General features: G+C 39.4%; 1 protein-coding gene across 4 annotated transcripts in view; it reads right to left on the reverse strand.

The window, feature by feature from the left end:
• KCNK5 (potassium two pore domain channel subfamily K member 5) overlaps positions 1-19,338 on the reverse strand; it is a 74,849-nt gene that overhangs the window by 25,108 nt on the left and 30,403 nt on the right. For all 4 annotated transcript variants that reach the window (XR_013931343.1, XR_013931344.1, XM_080407904.1 and 1 more), the window contains 4 exons: positions 8,523-8,634; positions 6,923-7,089; positions 5,632-5,800; positions 1-4,782 (listed from right to left, as the gene is read on the reverse strand). The exon at positions 1-4,782 is cut by the window's left edge. Coding sequence is in view for 2 of the 4 variants with exons in the window: in XM_080407904.1 (XP_080264030.1) it covers positions 3,962-4,782; positions 5,632-5,800; positions 6,923-7,089; positions 8,523-8,634 (1,269 nt within the window). In the remaining 2 variants the exon portion in view is untranslated. The remainder of the gene's footprint in view (positions 4,783-5,631; positions 5,801-6,922; positions 7,090-8,522; positions 8,635-19,338) is intronic.

Here is a 19,338-nt window from a genome sequence, read left to right on the forward strand (position 1 = left end):
TAGTTCAGAAAAAAGTAACACACGACTTTCTGTATTTCCTCAGTGATTTCGTACCAGTGTATCACATGTATTTGCCTGCTGTGAGATATGTATCTGAAAATGATGCCCTTCTGGTAAAACCAGGATTTAATAGCACAAGACAAAACCAAGAAGTGTCACAATGATGTCAAGGATGGGGTCACATAGTCTATAGCACTTAAAAGGGCTTTTGTAGGAACAGACTTCTGTTGTCACATTTCAGGATTCTTAATTTTTTTTTTTTTTTTTTTTCAAAAGTACTGGCTCATCTTGGCAAAATTATTAAGTTCATATTGTGAAAGTGGACCCATGCTTCACATGATGTGACTGGAAATACAATCTACTTGTATGCAATAGCTAAAAAGAAGTTTCCACTTCTATTCCATCACTTCCTTATACGTGCTTTCAAATTTTTTTCCTTTTCCTCCTTTTTTAAAAATACCCTTTCCTCTGTTTCCAGGAAGAGATCTGTCTCACCTATAAAACCAATTCCATATAATTAAGGAAGCTATTAACATAATTGATTAGCTAAATGAAATCTTACATGGCATCCAAAGAAAATGTTTCCAGGTTGACCAGATAATTGAAATAACTACAAGACTTTATCAGGTAGCACTGGGGATTCACTCAGAGGCACTTTTGGGGCTGAACAGGCCAAAATTCGGCCTGAACACCCCTCTAACTTACTATATGTAAATCTGAAGGCAGAAAGACATTAATTTAGATCCCTCAGGCAGATGCTTTTCTCAAGACATGGAAGACAGACAGGCAAAAAGCTGTCTTGCTTAGCACTTCAGCAGTTCCAAGATGGCACCATAATTTCAAAAACCCTGGGAAATGGTTCAGCTTTTTGGAGAGAGCCAGTATGAAAGCTATGTGCTAACTAACCCCCCTCCAAAACACTGAAAACAAGTAGGGCTTAAGGAGACCAATTGTGTTGGCCCCTGTGTAAAAAGGAATTTTTTCCCAGTGTTAGAATTATGTTAAGGCACATGGTGGGATGTCTTGAGAACAGTTTTGTGAGGTGTGATCATGTTTCCCAAAAAAGCGGGAATATTGTACTTTGTTTTAATAAATTTAAACTATTACTTTAAATCCCATGATACTTATTATGCAGACTTATAGTCTACACTGACTACACTGGGAAAGGCCAGAGAGCCACATCTAACTTGATAATATGAAACAGATCCCATCCATTCTCAGCTCTGGCATACAAGTGTACTTCACTATGGAGAACGGAGAGTCTGGGTTCCAGTGTGCAACATCCCCTCCCAATCAAAGCAGCCCAGCCAAGTGTCTGGGTTGTATTATTTCTGTATTAGAGAAATTTTTTCTTCTTTAAAATGAAGACTGGACTATGCTTTTCCATTTCATGCACTTTCAGCAAGCCTTTTCTCTCCTTACTGTCCTGCACCTAACCGTCACTGAAACTTTGATGTTTGCATCAATAATGGAAGACAAGTTGGAGGACAACAAAAGTTACATGGAGTGATTTCTCATTTTCTTTTAAGTTAATGTGCACTTTTTTAGACAAAGAAAAACAGAAGGCTAGACTTGCTACACAGGCATCTTGTGTATCATGCATGTAGTCTTACCTATCATTTCTTACAGTTACAAAGTATATCTGTCAACCACAACCCTTCAGATACATAGAAATACTGAAAGGGCTTGGAGTAATTTTAAAACGATTCAGGTGGAGGTGTCTATTACAACATCTCGATATGGCCTCTCCCTCTTTCTTGTCAGATATAAGTCGAATTCATCCAGCCACCCCTTCCCCAAATAGCTGTAATATAATAAAATTTGATTTCAAATTAGAACCTCTTCAGTGATAGTATCATAAAATATAGATTAACCACCGAATCCCATTATGCCAATTCCACATTTTTGCTAGTAAACAATTGGCCCTAACCTTGTGTTCCCTTTCTATTTCAAAAAATGTCATATAGGTGGAAAATTCTGAAAAGACAAAAAAAACCAAAAACAACCAACCAAACAAAAAAAAAAACCCAGTAAAGTCAGTCACTTGTTTCACAGTAGATGACTTCAAAACTTCCCATCAAGACGCTATCCAACCAGAGTGCCAGTTTCCCATATGTCCTCCTTCTTCTGTGGAAGAGGCCAGCAGCTGAAGCTGCAGCCAATATCTGCAGTTATTAGAAATAGCTAGTAATTCAAGATTAGCATTGCAAGATTCCATAAGCTCCTCTTAAAGAGCTAGTAAGTCTGCCAGCATTACACCAAAAATGAAAACAAGACAACTTTTAAATGTTCACTGAACTTTGGAACATTTGGACATACTGGAATGACTTAAATACTGTAAAACTAAACAGAACAACAGAACTTGACATGTTAAGGTTCAAAGGTCTTGGCTATTTTCTGTTCCAAGCAAACTGGATACAACTGAAGTCAGTACCTTTTGCCAACACGTAATCAAGAGCCTCATTTGAAAGAGTTGTCAGGGTTAATGCACAGACATCGAAAAAGCAAGGAAAATAAAACCATGGTATGATTTTCTTTGTAGCCAAAATAATTTGGGCATAAATGTTGTGAAAAGACATACTTCCTTCTCAATGAGAAGCTCATCTCCAAGCCAAAAGATAGTACTTTCAGGAGCTTAGAGCCAAAGTTCCCTCTTTAAAATGTGCCTTATGGCTTTAAGTCACTTGATCACATCTCAGTTTGCCCAAGATTTGACATTGCTCAGCCTTCTTGAAAGTGGGATAGAATAACCATTGTATGCACATAGGTCAAACTTCAAAACAAAACGAATAAGCAAAGTGTAATCAACTGTTTCAAAAATCATCTCTCGTTCAAGTCTAGTCTGAAGTACCAAGGCAGAGGGGAACATCAAACAACAATACTGACTAACACACCGCGCAGATCAGCAGCAGTGCTACAGGTCCCTTCTGACAGGCATTAGGGCATTTGGAGAATATCTGTGCCTCCCAAGGTGATTTTTTCCTCAGAAGAACAGTGTCAATAAAACTTCACCTGTACATAGATACTGTATAAGGTTCATTCAAGTATTTCCTCTAGGAAATGGACAGTGGAAGGACACTTTCAACATTAAAAAGTTCATTGCATCCTGCTTGTGCTCATACATCCTTTGATCAATAGGTCTTCCAGTCACTTTACTCTTTTAACAGTTCTGGGGCTGACGTGCAGTTAAGCAGTCCAACTGGTGAGCTTCATCCCAGATGATTCGTCCTTGTTAGAGGGCTCCTTCTCAAGCCATTCCTTTGGAATTCTTAATTTTAATATTTTATTTATGAAATTACAATTCACTATAATTCGACAAGCACTGACATATTCTAGACAGATGTTTCAGAAGCATCCTCCTCAGTCTGCCAGCGCACCTCAGCTCAGACCTGTGGGTCCTGGTATTCCATCTAAAGCTTCTCATTAAGCACAACTAGTGGTTGCACCATTATTTTTTTTTGTGGTAACAACTTAACAATGGGCAACTTCAAAAAAAAAAAAAGCAAACCCCTTGCTTTCATTTCTGATCAAAGCAGGATTCAAATCCAGGTTTTCAGAGGTGAAAGGCTAATGGAGTAACCGAACACATTTGATGCCCAAAACAGTCTCTTTGCAACAGTATAGTTACACTCCCAAACTAATTCCTCAATGAAATGCATAAACGCAGAGCAGGTCCAGTGTATTAACTAGTCTTTTCTTTTCTATTCGTTCAAGAACCAAAAAATCCAAAGAAGGAGCAGAACTCCAGATTCAATTGTTATTTTACAAGTTTTTCAGATAAGCAAAGCTGATGGGCTCAGAAACCAACTTAGGATGGGGAAAAGACACTGGAATTTATTAGTTTGGGACTTGTTTTCATTTTCAAAGAGACAGGAGAACCTGCAAAAACATGCTTTTCTCCTTGCTCTATTAATTTGTTCAATATGCACTGACAATTTCAGAAAACCATTGTCAAACATGTTCACGTTGCTGCTTTCACATTGCTTACTGTATTATACTCATTCATCAGTTGTTCATAAGGCACAGAAAGTTCTAGCTCGTTATTGGTAAAGGTAGATTCATCAGAGGATGGGAACTTTACCAGTTTTTTTGCAGTTTCAGATTCCTCTGCAAGATTATCATCCATGGAGGATTTTGATGTTTCCTCATCATCTGAGATATCTTCCTCTTCATCATCGTCTTCATTTACAAATGTTATATTGGCATTCTCAAATATTAAGGGTCGATAGTCTCTGGAATCCCATACTTCGCCTTCTTCTTCACTAATCCTGTCCAGCTGGTTTACGAACATGGTTCCTTCTAGAGGGCTGTCTCCAATGTGTTTATCATGCAGAGGTCTCAGTACGTGACCATTTTGAATGTCCAGGGAAGCCTCATCATACTCAAATGACTCTGTCTTTGTGTAAGTCACCTGGGCATCTATGCTAGGACTCTGCATATTTTGTTTGGCATTTTCTACTTTAATCATTTTGTCATTGTTTGTCTTCAGGGCCTTCTTCCCAATTTGCTTAATAAGATCATTGTAGGTCTCTTCCTTCTTTGAAAGGAAACTGAAAATGTTGACGTCCTTTGAGGTACCCATTTGAAGGGGTTTTTTAGACCGAGGATGGTTGTCAAATGACTCTTTTCTTTTTTTCCTCCGTTTCTTGATTGCTTTGTGGACTTCCACAAACATACTGACCTTCCAGTTAACAAAGAGTGAAAGCCAAGCTAGTCCCAGATAGATCCATAACTCCACAAAGTATCTGTAAAGGGCATGATAGTTTGCATCTGGATTTACACCTAGAAAGAAATAAAACCAAGAACGTTACTGAAAGAGGACTCACAGCTGATAAACTTTTGAAGTTATGAACCCGAGAACTACTCCCTTCCACACTAACAGTAGGCTGTTTGAACACTGAGAGGTGGGAAGGGGAGATCTGAAACCCATCTGAAAGACAAAGTTCATCCTAGGTCTTCTACTTCTTGGCTGCATGTATTGCGACCACTGGACTACAACATAAAATGGCAGCATATTTATACTCTCCTTGTTAGCTGTAGAAGTGAACTTTTTTCCTGTTAGAAAATTATAAACCTTCTCCCTGACACTGAGATATGGATATAGTACCTCAAGGAAGGTATGGTACCTTCCTTGAGAAAAGGATTCAGAATTCCCCTTTCAAGGACCATCTCCAAAGCCCTGAACAAGGAAGAGGATTTTATATAAACACAAGATTTAGGAGGGAGACACCTGTACGCTCAGCATTTCCTGTTGACCAGCTCTAGACAGCTGCACAGAGAGCACTGCCCAGAACTTGTGCATCCTGCTTAGTATACTGCATCCCATTCAAAGGTGCAGACTATCATGGTGGATAGGATAGCTCCTTGCCTGAAATAAGGACCTGGGACATCTGAAAAGGTTATGAACTCCAGAACTTGGCTCCAGAGTTAGCCCAATGAAGGTCTAAATATCCAAACCAAGACTGAAGAGCCAGATCTGGTCCATTGGATCAGTACCAAGCTTTAACTGAATCTTCTATTCAGCAAAATGTCTTGGAAAAACTAAGAGAGCACCTTTTCAAATTTCAGTTTGGAAACAGAATTGCCACACTATGCATATAGTGAAATAACATATAAAACACAATTACTGACCAGCAACAAAATCTCCAAATCCTATGGTAGTGATAGTGATGAACGAGAAATAGAGGCCTTCAATGTAATCCCATCCTTCGGTCACCATAAAAACAAAGGGAGGAATAACCAGATGGACTAAGACACCCCAAACAATGAAAATAGCTGTGCATGTTATTTGTGCTTTCCTCTGTAAAGGAAAAAAAGAAAAAAAAAAGTCAGGGAAAGATCTCCAAATTTTCTTTTCCCACCCATGACACGAAGCACCATCTGACAGTATCAGACATTTCATAGTTTTGTGCTAACAGTTTACCAGCCATAACTAAAAGTCACTGACTTAAATAAACACACACTTTTTTCTTTATGCAAAACTCACTATTTTTGCATCTACTTGCTCAAACAAGATTATTTCCTCATAATTTTCTTTCACATTCTTAAAAAGTTTAAGGAGTTCCTGATACTTTATAAATAATGATATAAATAGGATGCAGACATAGCACTCTAGTCTAAAAAGCAGTCAGCACCTCTGATTTTCCTTTTATTGGAGTGGAGAGGATCAGAAGTGTTTAAGATGCTTTTTTCCTATTTATGTTTCCAACCTTTTGCTACTCACACAACCTCTGCCCGAAGTTGCACACACACATGCATTTCACCATCATTTTCTGTACTTTCTTCTCAGGTGTTGAACCAAGAAAGTTCTTGCTCTGTTTCTGACCCCAGGACCTAAACCAATCCCACTGTCCTCCAGCTCCAGGCACTATGGCCCTGCATTGCCTCCCATCTCTGTGCAGAGTTAAAACTGAGACAGAACTCATTCAAGGGGGGGACAACTGACCACCGCCAAAAACCCAACAAAAAGCCACAAACAAAACCACCACAAGTCAGTAACTCAGAACAAAACATTACTTTCCAGTTGGTTCGCTGCACAGCAGGAAGTACTCATGCTAGCATAGAAGCAGGTTGGAACAAAGCAGGACAGCTTATTCCTGTGCCAGGGGAGCTTGCACAGAATGTCTGTGAAATGGAGCCTCACCTACATTTGTCCTACAGGTTTCTAATGTAAGGAGATACATGTCTCCTTAGAAACTGCAAGATCTATATTTACAATCAAAAGTTTCTACAAGATCTCATTTTGCTAAAACTTCTTGCAAAACTAACTTATCGGGCTGAATCCCCCTTTACAGTTATTTCTATGCAATGCCATTTGTGAAATCATATTTGCACAAATTTTCATTTACTACAAGATTAGCAGGTAAGCTTAATTCATGCATCAAAAATACACAGCACAAGGGTAAACAAGCAAGGGCCTTACCAGGCTTACTCCTCTTTTCGTCAGAAACTGGCCCAGCCTCTTGGCACGTCCTCCAAAGAACTTCCCCAGAGCACTGATCCATGTCAAGCAGAGAGGAACTCCAAAGAGCCCATAAAATATGCAGAAGAGACGCCCAGAGGGTGTCTTTGGAGAAACATTTCCGTAACCTAAAAGAGATAAGTATGTGCACAGTTGGCTCTTGCTGCAGAGAATTCAAGGCAATTCTACCTATGCACAGAACGTTGTGTGGGCTTCTCCTGTATCACATGCTTCTTGCTTCACCATCTATAAGGACTTTAGTCTACCCCAGCTGCTGATCTTCTGAATCTGGATGATTCCAGTTCTACTATAGCAAACACGTATTCCATTAATGCAAGTGAGAGGATTACTACATTTTACATTTTAAGGGCTGCCTAGATTTTGTGCATCTTTTTCTTGACATGATGAGATAAATATGAAATAAAGCCCATCTCAAAACTTCTGATGATTCCCCAGGCTTAAGCAGCAACTGTTAACAATGTGACTGATTCCCCTTTATAGAAAAAAAGCTCAAAATTCATCCTGAAGCTAGCTTCCACATGAAAGATTCACTACACACATTTAACTTGGGACCTGGTACCTTTCCAGAGTAAGAGGTTTGTGAGTTAAGTGCAAGGTGACTTGTGACATAGCAAGGTATTTAAACTGAATTTAGTTCTTTGCTGGTCACAGAACCCAACAGGGCATTACAAACTCAGGCTCCAAAATCAGCATCCTATATTCTGCCACAGCTTTCTTATTTCGGTGTATTCCCAACTTCAACGTTTTGTGTTGTGAGTTATATTATAAGCTGGGTATTGTGAGTTTCAAACAATAAAGAAAAACACAGTACTGCATTTGGTTTCACAGCAAGACTTTCATTCCTGTACATGTCCAGCCTTCTCTGGTTATTTTGCATTCCTGGTTTTTTGCACTGTAGTTCTAGCAAGGGTGTAGCAATACCATGTAGCAAAGATTTTTCTGTAAAAGCAGAAGGCAGATGTTGTTGAGCTCTGGAAATTTATATATCAAAGGAAGAAGTAGTCTTTCAGTGCAAAGGGTTTCACAAGCACAAATCAGGAGTGAGATTTAGAAGACAGCAGTTGTTCTGCTTTGCCTTCTTTAAGAGATATGATTGTTCTGCAAGCCAGAAACACTGATAATTCAATAGCTTAAGAGGATGCACATGAGTAACAGGACAGCTATACAAAACCCTCATACGCACATGCTTTAAATACTAGTTTAATAGAATGCTTTGTAACACTTTTGTTTCAGGATTTTTATGATTTGGAAATTTAAGTGCACGAATTAATGGAACTGGAATGGCAGCAGTCATCCCCGCAAGCACTTTGAATCCATCACATATTGGAAAGACACACATTTCTCTTCTGTATACCCATGGAGAGAGTCCCAAAAAGCTGAGTTTTTTCCTCAATGAACCTGCAGTTGAACACATACACTAGGCAACTCCAGCCATGGGGCCTTCATTCCGTGGCCAGCTTGACACATAAATGGAAGAGTACAAACATACTGGAGCATACACAGAACTACAGTTAAGGAAGTTGACATAATATACACTTACCAATTGTAGTGATCACAGTAGCAGCAAAGATCACAGCATTAGGCCAATTCCAGTTGTTGAAAGTATTGTTCCCAGTGATGGCAACCCCCTGTCCAGCTGCATTTGACACAACCTGTAAGAAAACAGTTTTCAGTCATTCTTGGAAAACCTGGCAGCCTGAAAAAGAAACGGGTCTGTCTCTGTCAGGTTCTGCCCCTTTGTTCATACTTTCAAAATGACAACTCAAGTTTTTTGTGAAGGCTAGCCTAGTATAGTTACTAACAATAATTTTATGAAATATTAAATACTTGCTTAACCTAAGAAAAAGTAGTGCAGGTGCTCTGACATTTAAATAGGGAAGGGGGTTAATTAGATAAGCTTTTACTTATTTACCAGTTTAACCAAAATGGATCTCTTCCAGAGACTAAACACACTCCTCCAGACTGAACTAGCATTTAACGTCCAGTGCAGTTCTTGAATTTGGTTTAGAAGGGACATCTTCAGCACTACTATCCATTTCAAAACAGTTACATGCCCCATTGACTTGGGTATGAGGATGTCACAGAATCCTTGGCAAAGCTACTGTGATTAATGTTAATTGCTGCCCCTGGCAAAGCCAAACCATCTACAAGCCAATGTAAAACTGTACTTTTCAGCAAAGACAGACAAATTAACACTTTTCTGAAGTATTTCATGCCACAGGACTCCAATAATTGTCCTTGGATCAGGCCCCTTTCTTATTCCATCTTTGAATCTAGTATGCCATGATGAATGCAAAGCACTTGTTTGCAGTATTTCAGGGAAGCACATGTAGTTACTGGCATTTCCACAGGATCACAAGTCAATTTCTTAACAGCTGCTCAGGTACTCAAGAATTCTTAACCATCTTCACCCTCTGCAGAAAGCGACTTGAAAGACCCAGCCTCCCCTGCTCTTCCAAAACTAGACTGCAGAAAATGCATCAATAAAAAAAACCCTAATAACTATTCAGTGCAGAAAGTCAAAGTTTCAAATAAAAATCATGCATATTGCCAATTCTGACATGTATTTCTACCTATCCAAAGTAAAAGAGAAAAAAGATTTATCATATTATCTCCTAGAAATCCCTAGTTATTTAAATCTTTGCTCTGTCACATCATGATGCAGTTAAAGCCTTGTCAGGTTACTCTGCTTTTTTTTCCTTCGTGTAAACGAAGGTTGTCTGAACAAAATTCTGAGGCTACATCCGTATACAGGAGAGGTGAAGTTGATTCATAACATTATAGCACTTTCTGTGTTTCTCCCTCAGTAAGTATTGAGCACAAAACTATCTTGAGCTAAATACCTAAACTTGGAGGCAGTGTGTGTGTATATATATATATATATATAATATTTTTTTTACATAAACATGACAGGTGAGGTTTATCTTAAACCGGTAAGAACTTACAGAAGTATCAACAACCAGCTCTTCCTTCCCTCATCACCCCTTCCTTCCTTCCTACTCGATTAAGGTCTGATCTTGGACCCAGCAGAGACTCAACACAAAGTTCAATCGCTACTGAAAACATACACAAGTTAACACAGGTTTTAATTATTCTTGAAACTTATTACATATCACCACCCTCCTACTGTAATAAAAATGCCCTCAAAGTGAATGTATTGTGCATATACGAGATGCAAACAATTTAATTAAAAATGCACTTTCAACACACAAGCTATTATAGTAGATAAAAGGAGAAGCATTGAAAGTGAATGAAGGTACAGAACTAGATTTTTCCCCTGGTAAATGCAATATGTGTGCAAAACTGCATGCAGTGTCTTTCCATAGCCTACAGGCTCTAGGTAGAAAAGCAGAGAGTTCTCACTAAGGCAGTCATTTGTCATAAGAAAGTAGCATTGAAATGAGGAGTAGCCCTAAAACAGGCAGGTCGAGAGCAGGCAAGTAAACATGCAATGCCATCCTCTTCCAAAAAAAACCCGCAAAACCTGACCAACCAAACAAAAAAATACCTTTGAGGCAGCTACAATGGATCACAAGAGCTCATCTGAGTAGGGACCAATCAAAGTAACTTTGTTCATTTCTGCTACGGTCTGCAGATGAACTTACTAAAAGTTCCAAAGCACATCCAAAGTACCCAATAGGTACGTTCTGTGATCTATTGTCCCTGAGAAGATGCTGGACTTCCTCTACTGCTCAGCAACACTGCACAAAATGTCATATCAAATGCCAGTTCTACAGCCATTTTCTATGCTATAAGCACACTTGGATATTCTTTTTTTATTGTTATTTCCTCACAGAGCAACTGATCTCATGAGAGGCGCTGAAGTATCTGTTTCCATTGTCACTGGGCCATTATCTCATCTCGTTACTACACCTTCAGCCTGAGCTAACAAGCTCAGGTTCACAGTTCTGCTAAAATTTGCCTGCATTTGAGTCTGGAGGTGTGAAGGGGGCCCAGACCCAAGGGGAAGAAGCTGCTGAGCTGAGTAGTACACAGCTGCCCTTCACACCCAGGCAACTAACAGTTTGGGGGACATGGCCAGCTCTGCATTGTACACGAACACCTTACGCAGGGAATCACAGTCTCCAGCCAAAGCTGCCACCCTTGTCCTGTCCCTATTTGCACACAGCTATCTGCTATTAACACACAACTATCTACAATTTACAGTCTAGTCTTTTAAGTTACTTTATGCCTGCAATAAGCCCGAATGTGCTATATGCATCCCAGCTGCAGGAACGAAGATGATCACAAAACATGCTTAGATAGCTTTGGTGCAGTGGGAAATATGTAGCTGCTTTCCAAGCAGCATAACTTTTGCCCATACTGAAATAATTAAATATTTTGGCTTCAACAAACAATGTGAGTGGACACTATACAACTGAACAGCAAATATGGTTTTGGTTTTTTTCTTCTTTTTCTTTATTTTTTCTTGGTAAATCTGTTAGGTGATGTCAGAGATGCTTTTATTTTCATATGCTAACATACAGAATGTCCCAAGTTGCCTGTGCTGTATTTCTTAAATCACAGAAAATTTGCTCTAAAAAGTCTTTGGATGGGAAAATAGGGGTCAAGGAAGGAGAAGAAGAAGGTAGATGGTGCAAGAGTTCTTAATATCTTGAAAGACGTCATTTAGAATATACTTTTTCAAGTATGCCCAAATTCAAAAGCTGACAATAGTTAACTCATCTGGATTTACACATCACCTTAGACCCCATCTCATGAGAGTTTCTACCGATGAAAGCAGTTAAACGACTTTTGCCTCAGAGGAATCCAACCCCTTCTTCTCCCTCACTCCCCATCACTCCAACTCTGCACTTTGGCAAAGAGAAAAGGGAAAGAAGATCTGGAGTCCCTGAAGTTACTGCTTAACGTAAAGAAACTTGCAATTGCAGAGGGAGATTTAAGACACACATAAAACTAGTTACATCTTCTGATGACATTATCAAGCAGACAATTTGTTCCATTTGCAGGTGCTTCCCCACCAACAAACCCACCCCACACTACTCCAATACACCCTTGTGTTTCCTGGGCTTGGTGACATTTTTATTAACCCTCTGATGACCAGGTTCTCTCAAGATTTACCAGATTTTTGTTAAACCTCCTCTATCTTGTGCAAAGGAGATGAGTTTCTCTCTGATGCTTTGGGCATATCCCACTTGCATCCCCTCTGCATGAGTAACACTAGGGCTGAAAAGTTCTCAAAACACAGCTGAAAACAGCAAGGAGAACCTTGACCCATATAGGTATTATGGACACATTCCCACCTCTATTCTACTTCTCCATTTCCTGCTGGGGGCAAGCCAAGAACAGCAGCAAGGTTTTCCCAAACTGGGAAGCTACGTGTATTTATTAACATTATTTTTTTTCCCTACTGGCCTGTCAAGCTTTGCTAGGGCACGTCTCTATGGTGATTTAAAAGCTTGCAATAGTCAGCAGACCCATCTTGGCTGTCCTTGTCTTTCTTTGTATTAGCAGGAGGGAAGGTGAAGTTTGACCAACACCACTGCAAGGTAAAATGGTTCACAACAAAATGACATTTAGTACCAGTAGAAGTAATACAAGGATACAAAACTAGGAGAACAAGCACAATAGAGATTGCCTCCAAGTGAGCTTTGTCATAACTAGGTATGTGGAATATGCCATTTTATTTTAGCTTCTTGGCTTTCAGAAGAAGGAAAAATGGGACAGAACTATCACCTTCTGCCTCTGGCATGAACAAGTGCACAAGGCTTTGTTTTCTTCCTAAGAAAAAATATTATTTTACACACTCCTTTTAGGTATTTATATACATTGATGAGATCCCCCCGAGCCTTTTATTCTCCAGGCTGAACAGTCTCTGCTCCCTCAGCCTTTCCTCTGGAGCACTCTTCAGTCCCTTGATCACCTTGATGACTCTGCTGGACTCTCTCCAGCACATCCCATATCTCTCTTATATCGGGGAGCCCAGAATCCGACACAGCACTCCAGGTGTGGCCCCACCAGTACAAAGTAGAGGGGAAAGACCACCTCCCTTGACCTGCTGGCAATGCTTTGCCTAAAGCAGCCCAGGATACGTTTAGCCACCTTTGCTGCAAGGGCACAATTGTTGGCTCATGTTCAAGTTGATGTCCACCAGGACTCCAGGTCCTTTTCTACAAAGCTGCTTTCCAGCTGCGTGGCCCCTAGCACATACTGGTACACGGATCCACATGTGGTTAGTGATTTTATTCTAAGAGTTAAAGACTGCAGGAAAGTTGTGATACAGGTTTTGCATATCAAGTAGGAATAATTTCCTATTTGGCATGAAATCCTAGACACTTTAACAAGGATTAATTTGGTCTGATAATAATGAGCAATAGGGGAAAAAAAGGATTTCTGGGGTACAAATGGCCAGATAGAGAGACAGGCCAGAAGACAGACACAAGACAATAAACAGGCTATATAAACTACAGCAACAAATCCTGCCCTGCAGGCACCCAATTGCATACAAGAACAGCCAGATATTGATCAGTGCCAGGTCTCCTTTGAAGAGGCTGAAGCCTCCCTTGTTATTCAAACCATTCCCTGGAGATCTGACAAGTCTAATGGTAGTTTTAAGCTTCTTCCAGTGGTATTCATACCACAATTCACTTTTGCAAATGTTAAGTGTTTCTCCATAAGAAAGGAGATGTAATTGAACTACTAAGCCTGAAATCAGAACCAGTGGCTTTCATTCTACTCTCAAGAGTATTACCGTGTACATACAGGACAATCACAGCTGGCTGTTGCATCCATAAGCAGTCCATTCAGGACTCCTAGGCTTTTTCCCCCACTTCTGACACTGAAGGAACACGAGGTATTTTTTGCTTCTTTCTCAAGGTCTTTTATGAAGGATGTAAAGGTTTAATGCACAGAAAACTACTGAGAATTACAAACGTACCAAGTACTGTAGGGACCTTCCTACAAAGAATAAAACTTCAACAGCAATCTCTTTACACATCCAAATCTTTTATACAATTTGGATAAACCAGAAAACTCTGCAGTAGTTATATAATCATGGGTACATACAATACCGACAATTTAGCCATCATAATAAAATTGGCCAGAGTAATAAGGTTTAAATTTATATCAGATGGAACTCTATACTGCTGTTCATCTTTAAGCAGATTTTAATTTTAATCAAATTCCAGCAGCAGAGCAAAACAAATAGGTGAAGTGGTAAAAGAAGCTGTATGGACTCTTTCCATGGCTTTTAATTTCAAGAAAAGGCTTAAAGTAACTCCTAAGTTGCTTTAAAAATAATTAAATAAAATCCATGCCATGCAAATTGCACACCCCTCTACCTGTCCTTCCTGGTTTTTGCAGTTACCTAGGTTTTCTGGCTTCAGCTATGAAGTTACAGGAGCAGTCAGTTGTTCATAATGATCAGATTTTCAAATGCAATCAAAACATAATTAATTGTTAACGCTTATCTTTCCAATAAAAAGAAACTGAATCGAGTTTTAAGACTCCCAGATCAGATATACATTCCAAAGTTCTGCTAACCTAGGTACTATTGTCTCAGGATTACATGTAAATAAAGAGAAAAGAAACCCTCTCAGTATCTCTTTTGAAAGAAAAAAAGTCTGTGGGTGGTCACAGCTAGACTGACAGAACAACTTCCTCAGACTCATCATGCAGACAGGCAACACAGTGGCCATGGCCAGAAATCTCCTGCCCTGTTGGCATATTGCACTTTTACATCTGCTTGCACATTAAAAGCAGCAGAAGCTATTTCACAGGCACAGTCTGAATATGCAAGCACTTTATAGCTATATCAAAAGTAGTAGATTCAGTCAAACTAGGAATACATTAATCTTGGATGACAGCTGTCACAGCTCATCTATTGAATATGTTTGTGTGTTTAGTTGTTAAGCAACAAATATATATTGAATATACTAATAAATGCCATAATTATTGCTTTACATTATTGTAGTTGGAGAAAGAGAAAAGAAAGAAAGAAAAAGAGAGAGAGATTCAAAGCCAACTGCCTTCCACCCACAGCCCTGATGTGTCCTGACTGAATGGAGGATACTGCCCTTCAAAGAAAATATTTTCGTCACTAGCGTATCTTGGCAGCTTGTGGTTTGGGTAAGGAAAGGGAAAGAGAAGCCAACTGTGCAACTGATGGTTTTACCAATGAGTAAGAAACTTTTTTCCCCCAAATTACTTTTCATGTCTAGATATACGAGGTGTATACATGTAATGTTTTATTAAAATTTTCTGTTTGAATTCTCCAAAATCTTCATATTAACCTATACATTGCTGAGACTAAAATGTTTCACCTCTCTTCCCAGCCTTCTTCTGCTTCCAAAGACAGCTGCACCACTGCTAAGAAAATCTTGCTATGCCACGATGCTCACTTTGGTAACCAGAGACACAATGTGGCAGAGCTGCAGAAAGATGACAGAATACACAGAAGGTTAAATGATTTCATTCAGGCAGCAGAAAGAGCAGCTATTCTAATGTCATCTTTAGGAGGGCTGCTATACACATGTCTGTGCACAGAGAAATCTAAGCTCATGGCTTCTCGGAGAGAAAAAAACCCCGAAAGAAATCCTTTTATTAGAATACAAAAAAAGCAGCCTAGAATACAAAACAGTGGCACCCCATTTGGACATGCATATTTCTGGCAGCCACTTGGCACCTGGCACATTTAGTATGCAATTGGCTCAAGGCAAGAATTCTCAGGAAGGATGGTAGTAACTACCTCTCCAGAGCAGCTCGAAGTCACCAGAAAAGCATATGCTTGTGGTTCCTGCCATCCTTTTTTTCACCTCCATCTCCACTGTAATGACAGGCTTATCCTGATTGCTCACTTGACTCAAGAGTTCCCAGCTGACTGAAACATGCTGGCATATGACCAGGGCCAGTGCACAGGGCCAAACGAACAAGACTTTCAGACTGCCTTAGCCACTTGACAGTCTCTGCAGGCCTACGCTAACCAGCAGGACTTAGGATAGCTGACCTTTCATTTCCCTCCCAGCATTATCTGTGTTTGCAATACGAATTTCATGTTTGTCAGGACAAGAACCATGCCAGATGTAAAAAGAAGTCTTTCAGCTGAGTCCTGGATTTCCTACTTCACTTCTGTGGGGAATGGTTTGCGACCTTTTTTGTAGAAAGAAAAATAAGACAAGTGAACCACATTGTCTCGGTCTAACAGGCAACACCCTTGTGTCTTGCTAACCTGTGAAAGTTTTACTGTCCTTTACTGACCTATGCAGAGGGTTGAGTTGGAAGGTGGTTGGGGCAAGAGGTGCAGGATATGAGTCAGCAGCACCTGCATTAGAGAAGGATGGTGGGATTTAGTAAAGTCCGCATTTATTAAAGAGGATGTCAGTTGACTACACGAGTCTGATTCTGGATCAACTGAGCATAGAGGAGTGAATCTGCAGTTAATTCAACTGCTGTGCACAGCATTTCTTCCCAGCCAGCCTTATACTAAGAGTAGCTTGGTTCTCCAAGACTTTCACTAATCCTAGAACTTGTATAGTCTATTTTAACTAACATAAAATCCGAGGCAGAAATAGCTTGTTTCCAAGACCACAATGGGGTTATATCCAGTGGCCACCTACCACAAGGCCAAAGTTGAAACTGAGGCAAAAAATAGGAAGTGGTCATTGAGGCAACAATGTTAATTTTCACTTCTAAAAGAATAAAAACCCCACAAGCCTCATGCTTGGTGTTGACTGCTGTAAATAATAAACCTAACCAAAAGTATACATGAACATTACCTGAAAAGCTAGAGATATCTATATGTGTATGCAGGATTCCTTCCCCCTTACCTATGAATTGAACTGGGACAAAAATCAAACACTGGAAAGCAAGCGTTAATCCCAGTGTTTACATTCCTACATAGATCAACTACAAATCACATGGGAATTTTTCCACCTTGCTGTCATGATCAACCATTTTATAAAGTGCATTGTAAGGGTTATTGCAAGTAAAAACATATTTTGCATTTTCAATCAACATTTTAGTCTTAAAATATAGTTCCTATCAAAGCACAAACTTTTGAAAATTCCCACTTGGGAAAAAAAATCTTGGCAAAATATGGGTTTACATACTTTAGGGGAGGGTTTTCTTTCCAACAACAGCAAGATTTAATCCAGAATGAGATGGTATTTTCACACTCCTACCAATACAGCTGACAGAATGTTATCTTGTCAGTTTTCCACAGTCTTCAGAGAAAGGACAAGCTTTAAGTTCTCCTAAACAATTCCTTTTAACTGCTTCAACATGTCAGTGGGCTTTTTTGGTTTTTTTGTTGTGCAGTGGTTGGTTTTTTTCTTAATAAGGCAATTACAAAAAACTTATTTAAATTTGCTAAAAGTGACTTTAAATGATCCACCAGTACCTTAGCATACAAAATAGAAAAGTATATGTATAGGTCACATGCACTGTAGATACCACATTTTATCCAAAAGGTTACAGAACAAGTCTGAACTTGCTCTGCAGAGAAAGGTTAGCTAAGCTTGTTGATTCTTCATTTACCCAAGCAACTTCTCAGTGTTTCATTCTATTCATGCAACAGTGCTTCTCAATGCATAAATGAAATAAAGAGCCAAGACACTCTATTGCTTTCCCTTCATTACACTTAACTTTGGTCTGTCAGCAACTTGGACCTCCATCTAAGCATACCTTTTCTTACCTAATAGAGCCTCCAGCACATGCCACTTATACAGAGCTGTCCCTACATCTAAGCCTGATATATAAAGAATGCACGTAAATACATGCCTGGTTTTCACTTTGCATAGTTTTGTTATGTAACAGGACAGCAAACCAGACATCGTTTGTGTCTGTTAATTTAGCACACCCAGAGGGCTTTTTACACACATTGTGGTCTTGATTTCTTCATTAGGCCATATTGTCACAATTTTTTATTGATTTTTTTAAATTATTTTTTTTTTAGTATTGGCAAAACTTCTGTTCCTAGAATTCATTTTCCTAGCACTTTTGCTTTTAAAGCAGCCTTGCTAGTTTTGTTAGCTGGTAAAAGCACAGAGTGGGATACATTGTCTTGTACTGGACTTCGAAGCCAGATTCTAATGAAAGTAATTAAATACATGCTATGAAGAAAGCCACGGATTAGAGCTGCAGATTCGTTTGCATTTACTGATTAGCCAGGGAAGTAGAACAGGCTGTTTAGTTAAAATACCTGAAGATCACAGCACTAAACACTGTCAGGCATACAAGATACTACCAAACACGGAAGTGGTCTTCAGCAGAAGGAAAACGCCGTCGACTAAATAACTGTGTAACTCTGCTGTAAAGAAAACCTGTGTGTGTCCTTCAAAGAACATGACTGAGCTTGAAGAGAGACTAGAAAGCATTCATATCTTAACCCTACACACATACTTTTATGCTGGAAAATATTCCCTATTTAGTGTAGCTCTGAGGAAGCTTCATCTGAGGTTTATTTAGGTGCTCAGAACTGAGGAAGAACACAGAAATATCCCAAAGCAAGCTGCAACAGCTCATCAACAGTGAGCTCTAAGACACCTCTGTGCAAGAGACAATTTGTTGGATAAACCAATGAATTCACACCTTAACGTATATCACATTAGGTGTTCTTTTTAAAATTCACACTACCAAATCGCAGAATAACCTGTATATACAAAGAGGATTTAAATAAGAGCATCCTTGCTATACGTTAATGTACTACTGCATACAGATTCCAGGACTTCAGAAAATGTTGTGATTCAAAAGCACTTCCATTTGGATGCAGTGCCATTATAAATAAAACTGAAGAGATAATACCATCACAGGTCCTTACCTTTATTAAGTTACTGGCCTAAAAATCCATCCAAACCCCGCAGAAGGGACATTCTATCTGTTCTGCTAAGTGGAAAGGAGTTTCTCCGCCTCTTCTCCCAAGCACTGACGACAGCACGTTTTTCCCTGCTCTGCCATCATTATTTTAACACATCACCAATTATGCATGTTAATGCAGGGAGCTCATCAGTGGACTGAGTCTCAAAAAGAACAAAGTGAAAATCTAAAGAAGTCTGGGCATTTTGGTTTTTCTCTCCTGGGTTTTGCTTTATCATTTTGCAAGTGCAATGTGAGTGTGGGAACAGTATTAAAATGATAAATTTGTAACAGGGACCAAGCATAAAGCTTTCTTAATCCATAACTGCTGACACTCACAATCCAGTGAAGAGAGGAAATAGCTTGTTTAACCTGCAAACAGCATTCTCCCTGAAGACAGTACTACAGGCACAAGCATCTCTTCTTGCCACTGTGTTCTTTTAAAGAATGAGGGTAGAGAATGCACAATTGTCACAAATAGGAACACTTGTTATTTCAGTCTTTTTTGTCCATTTGTTTTCTTGTTTTTCAATTACAGTTTAACC

Source organism: Falco punctatus (genome assembly GCF_963210335.1).
Source record: "Falco punctatus genome assembly, chromosome: 12".
NCBI lineage: Eukaryota > Metazoa > Chordata > Aves > Falconiformes > Falconidae > Falco > Falco punctatus.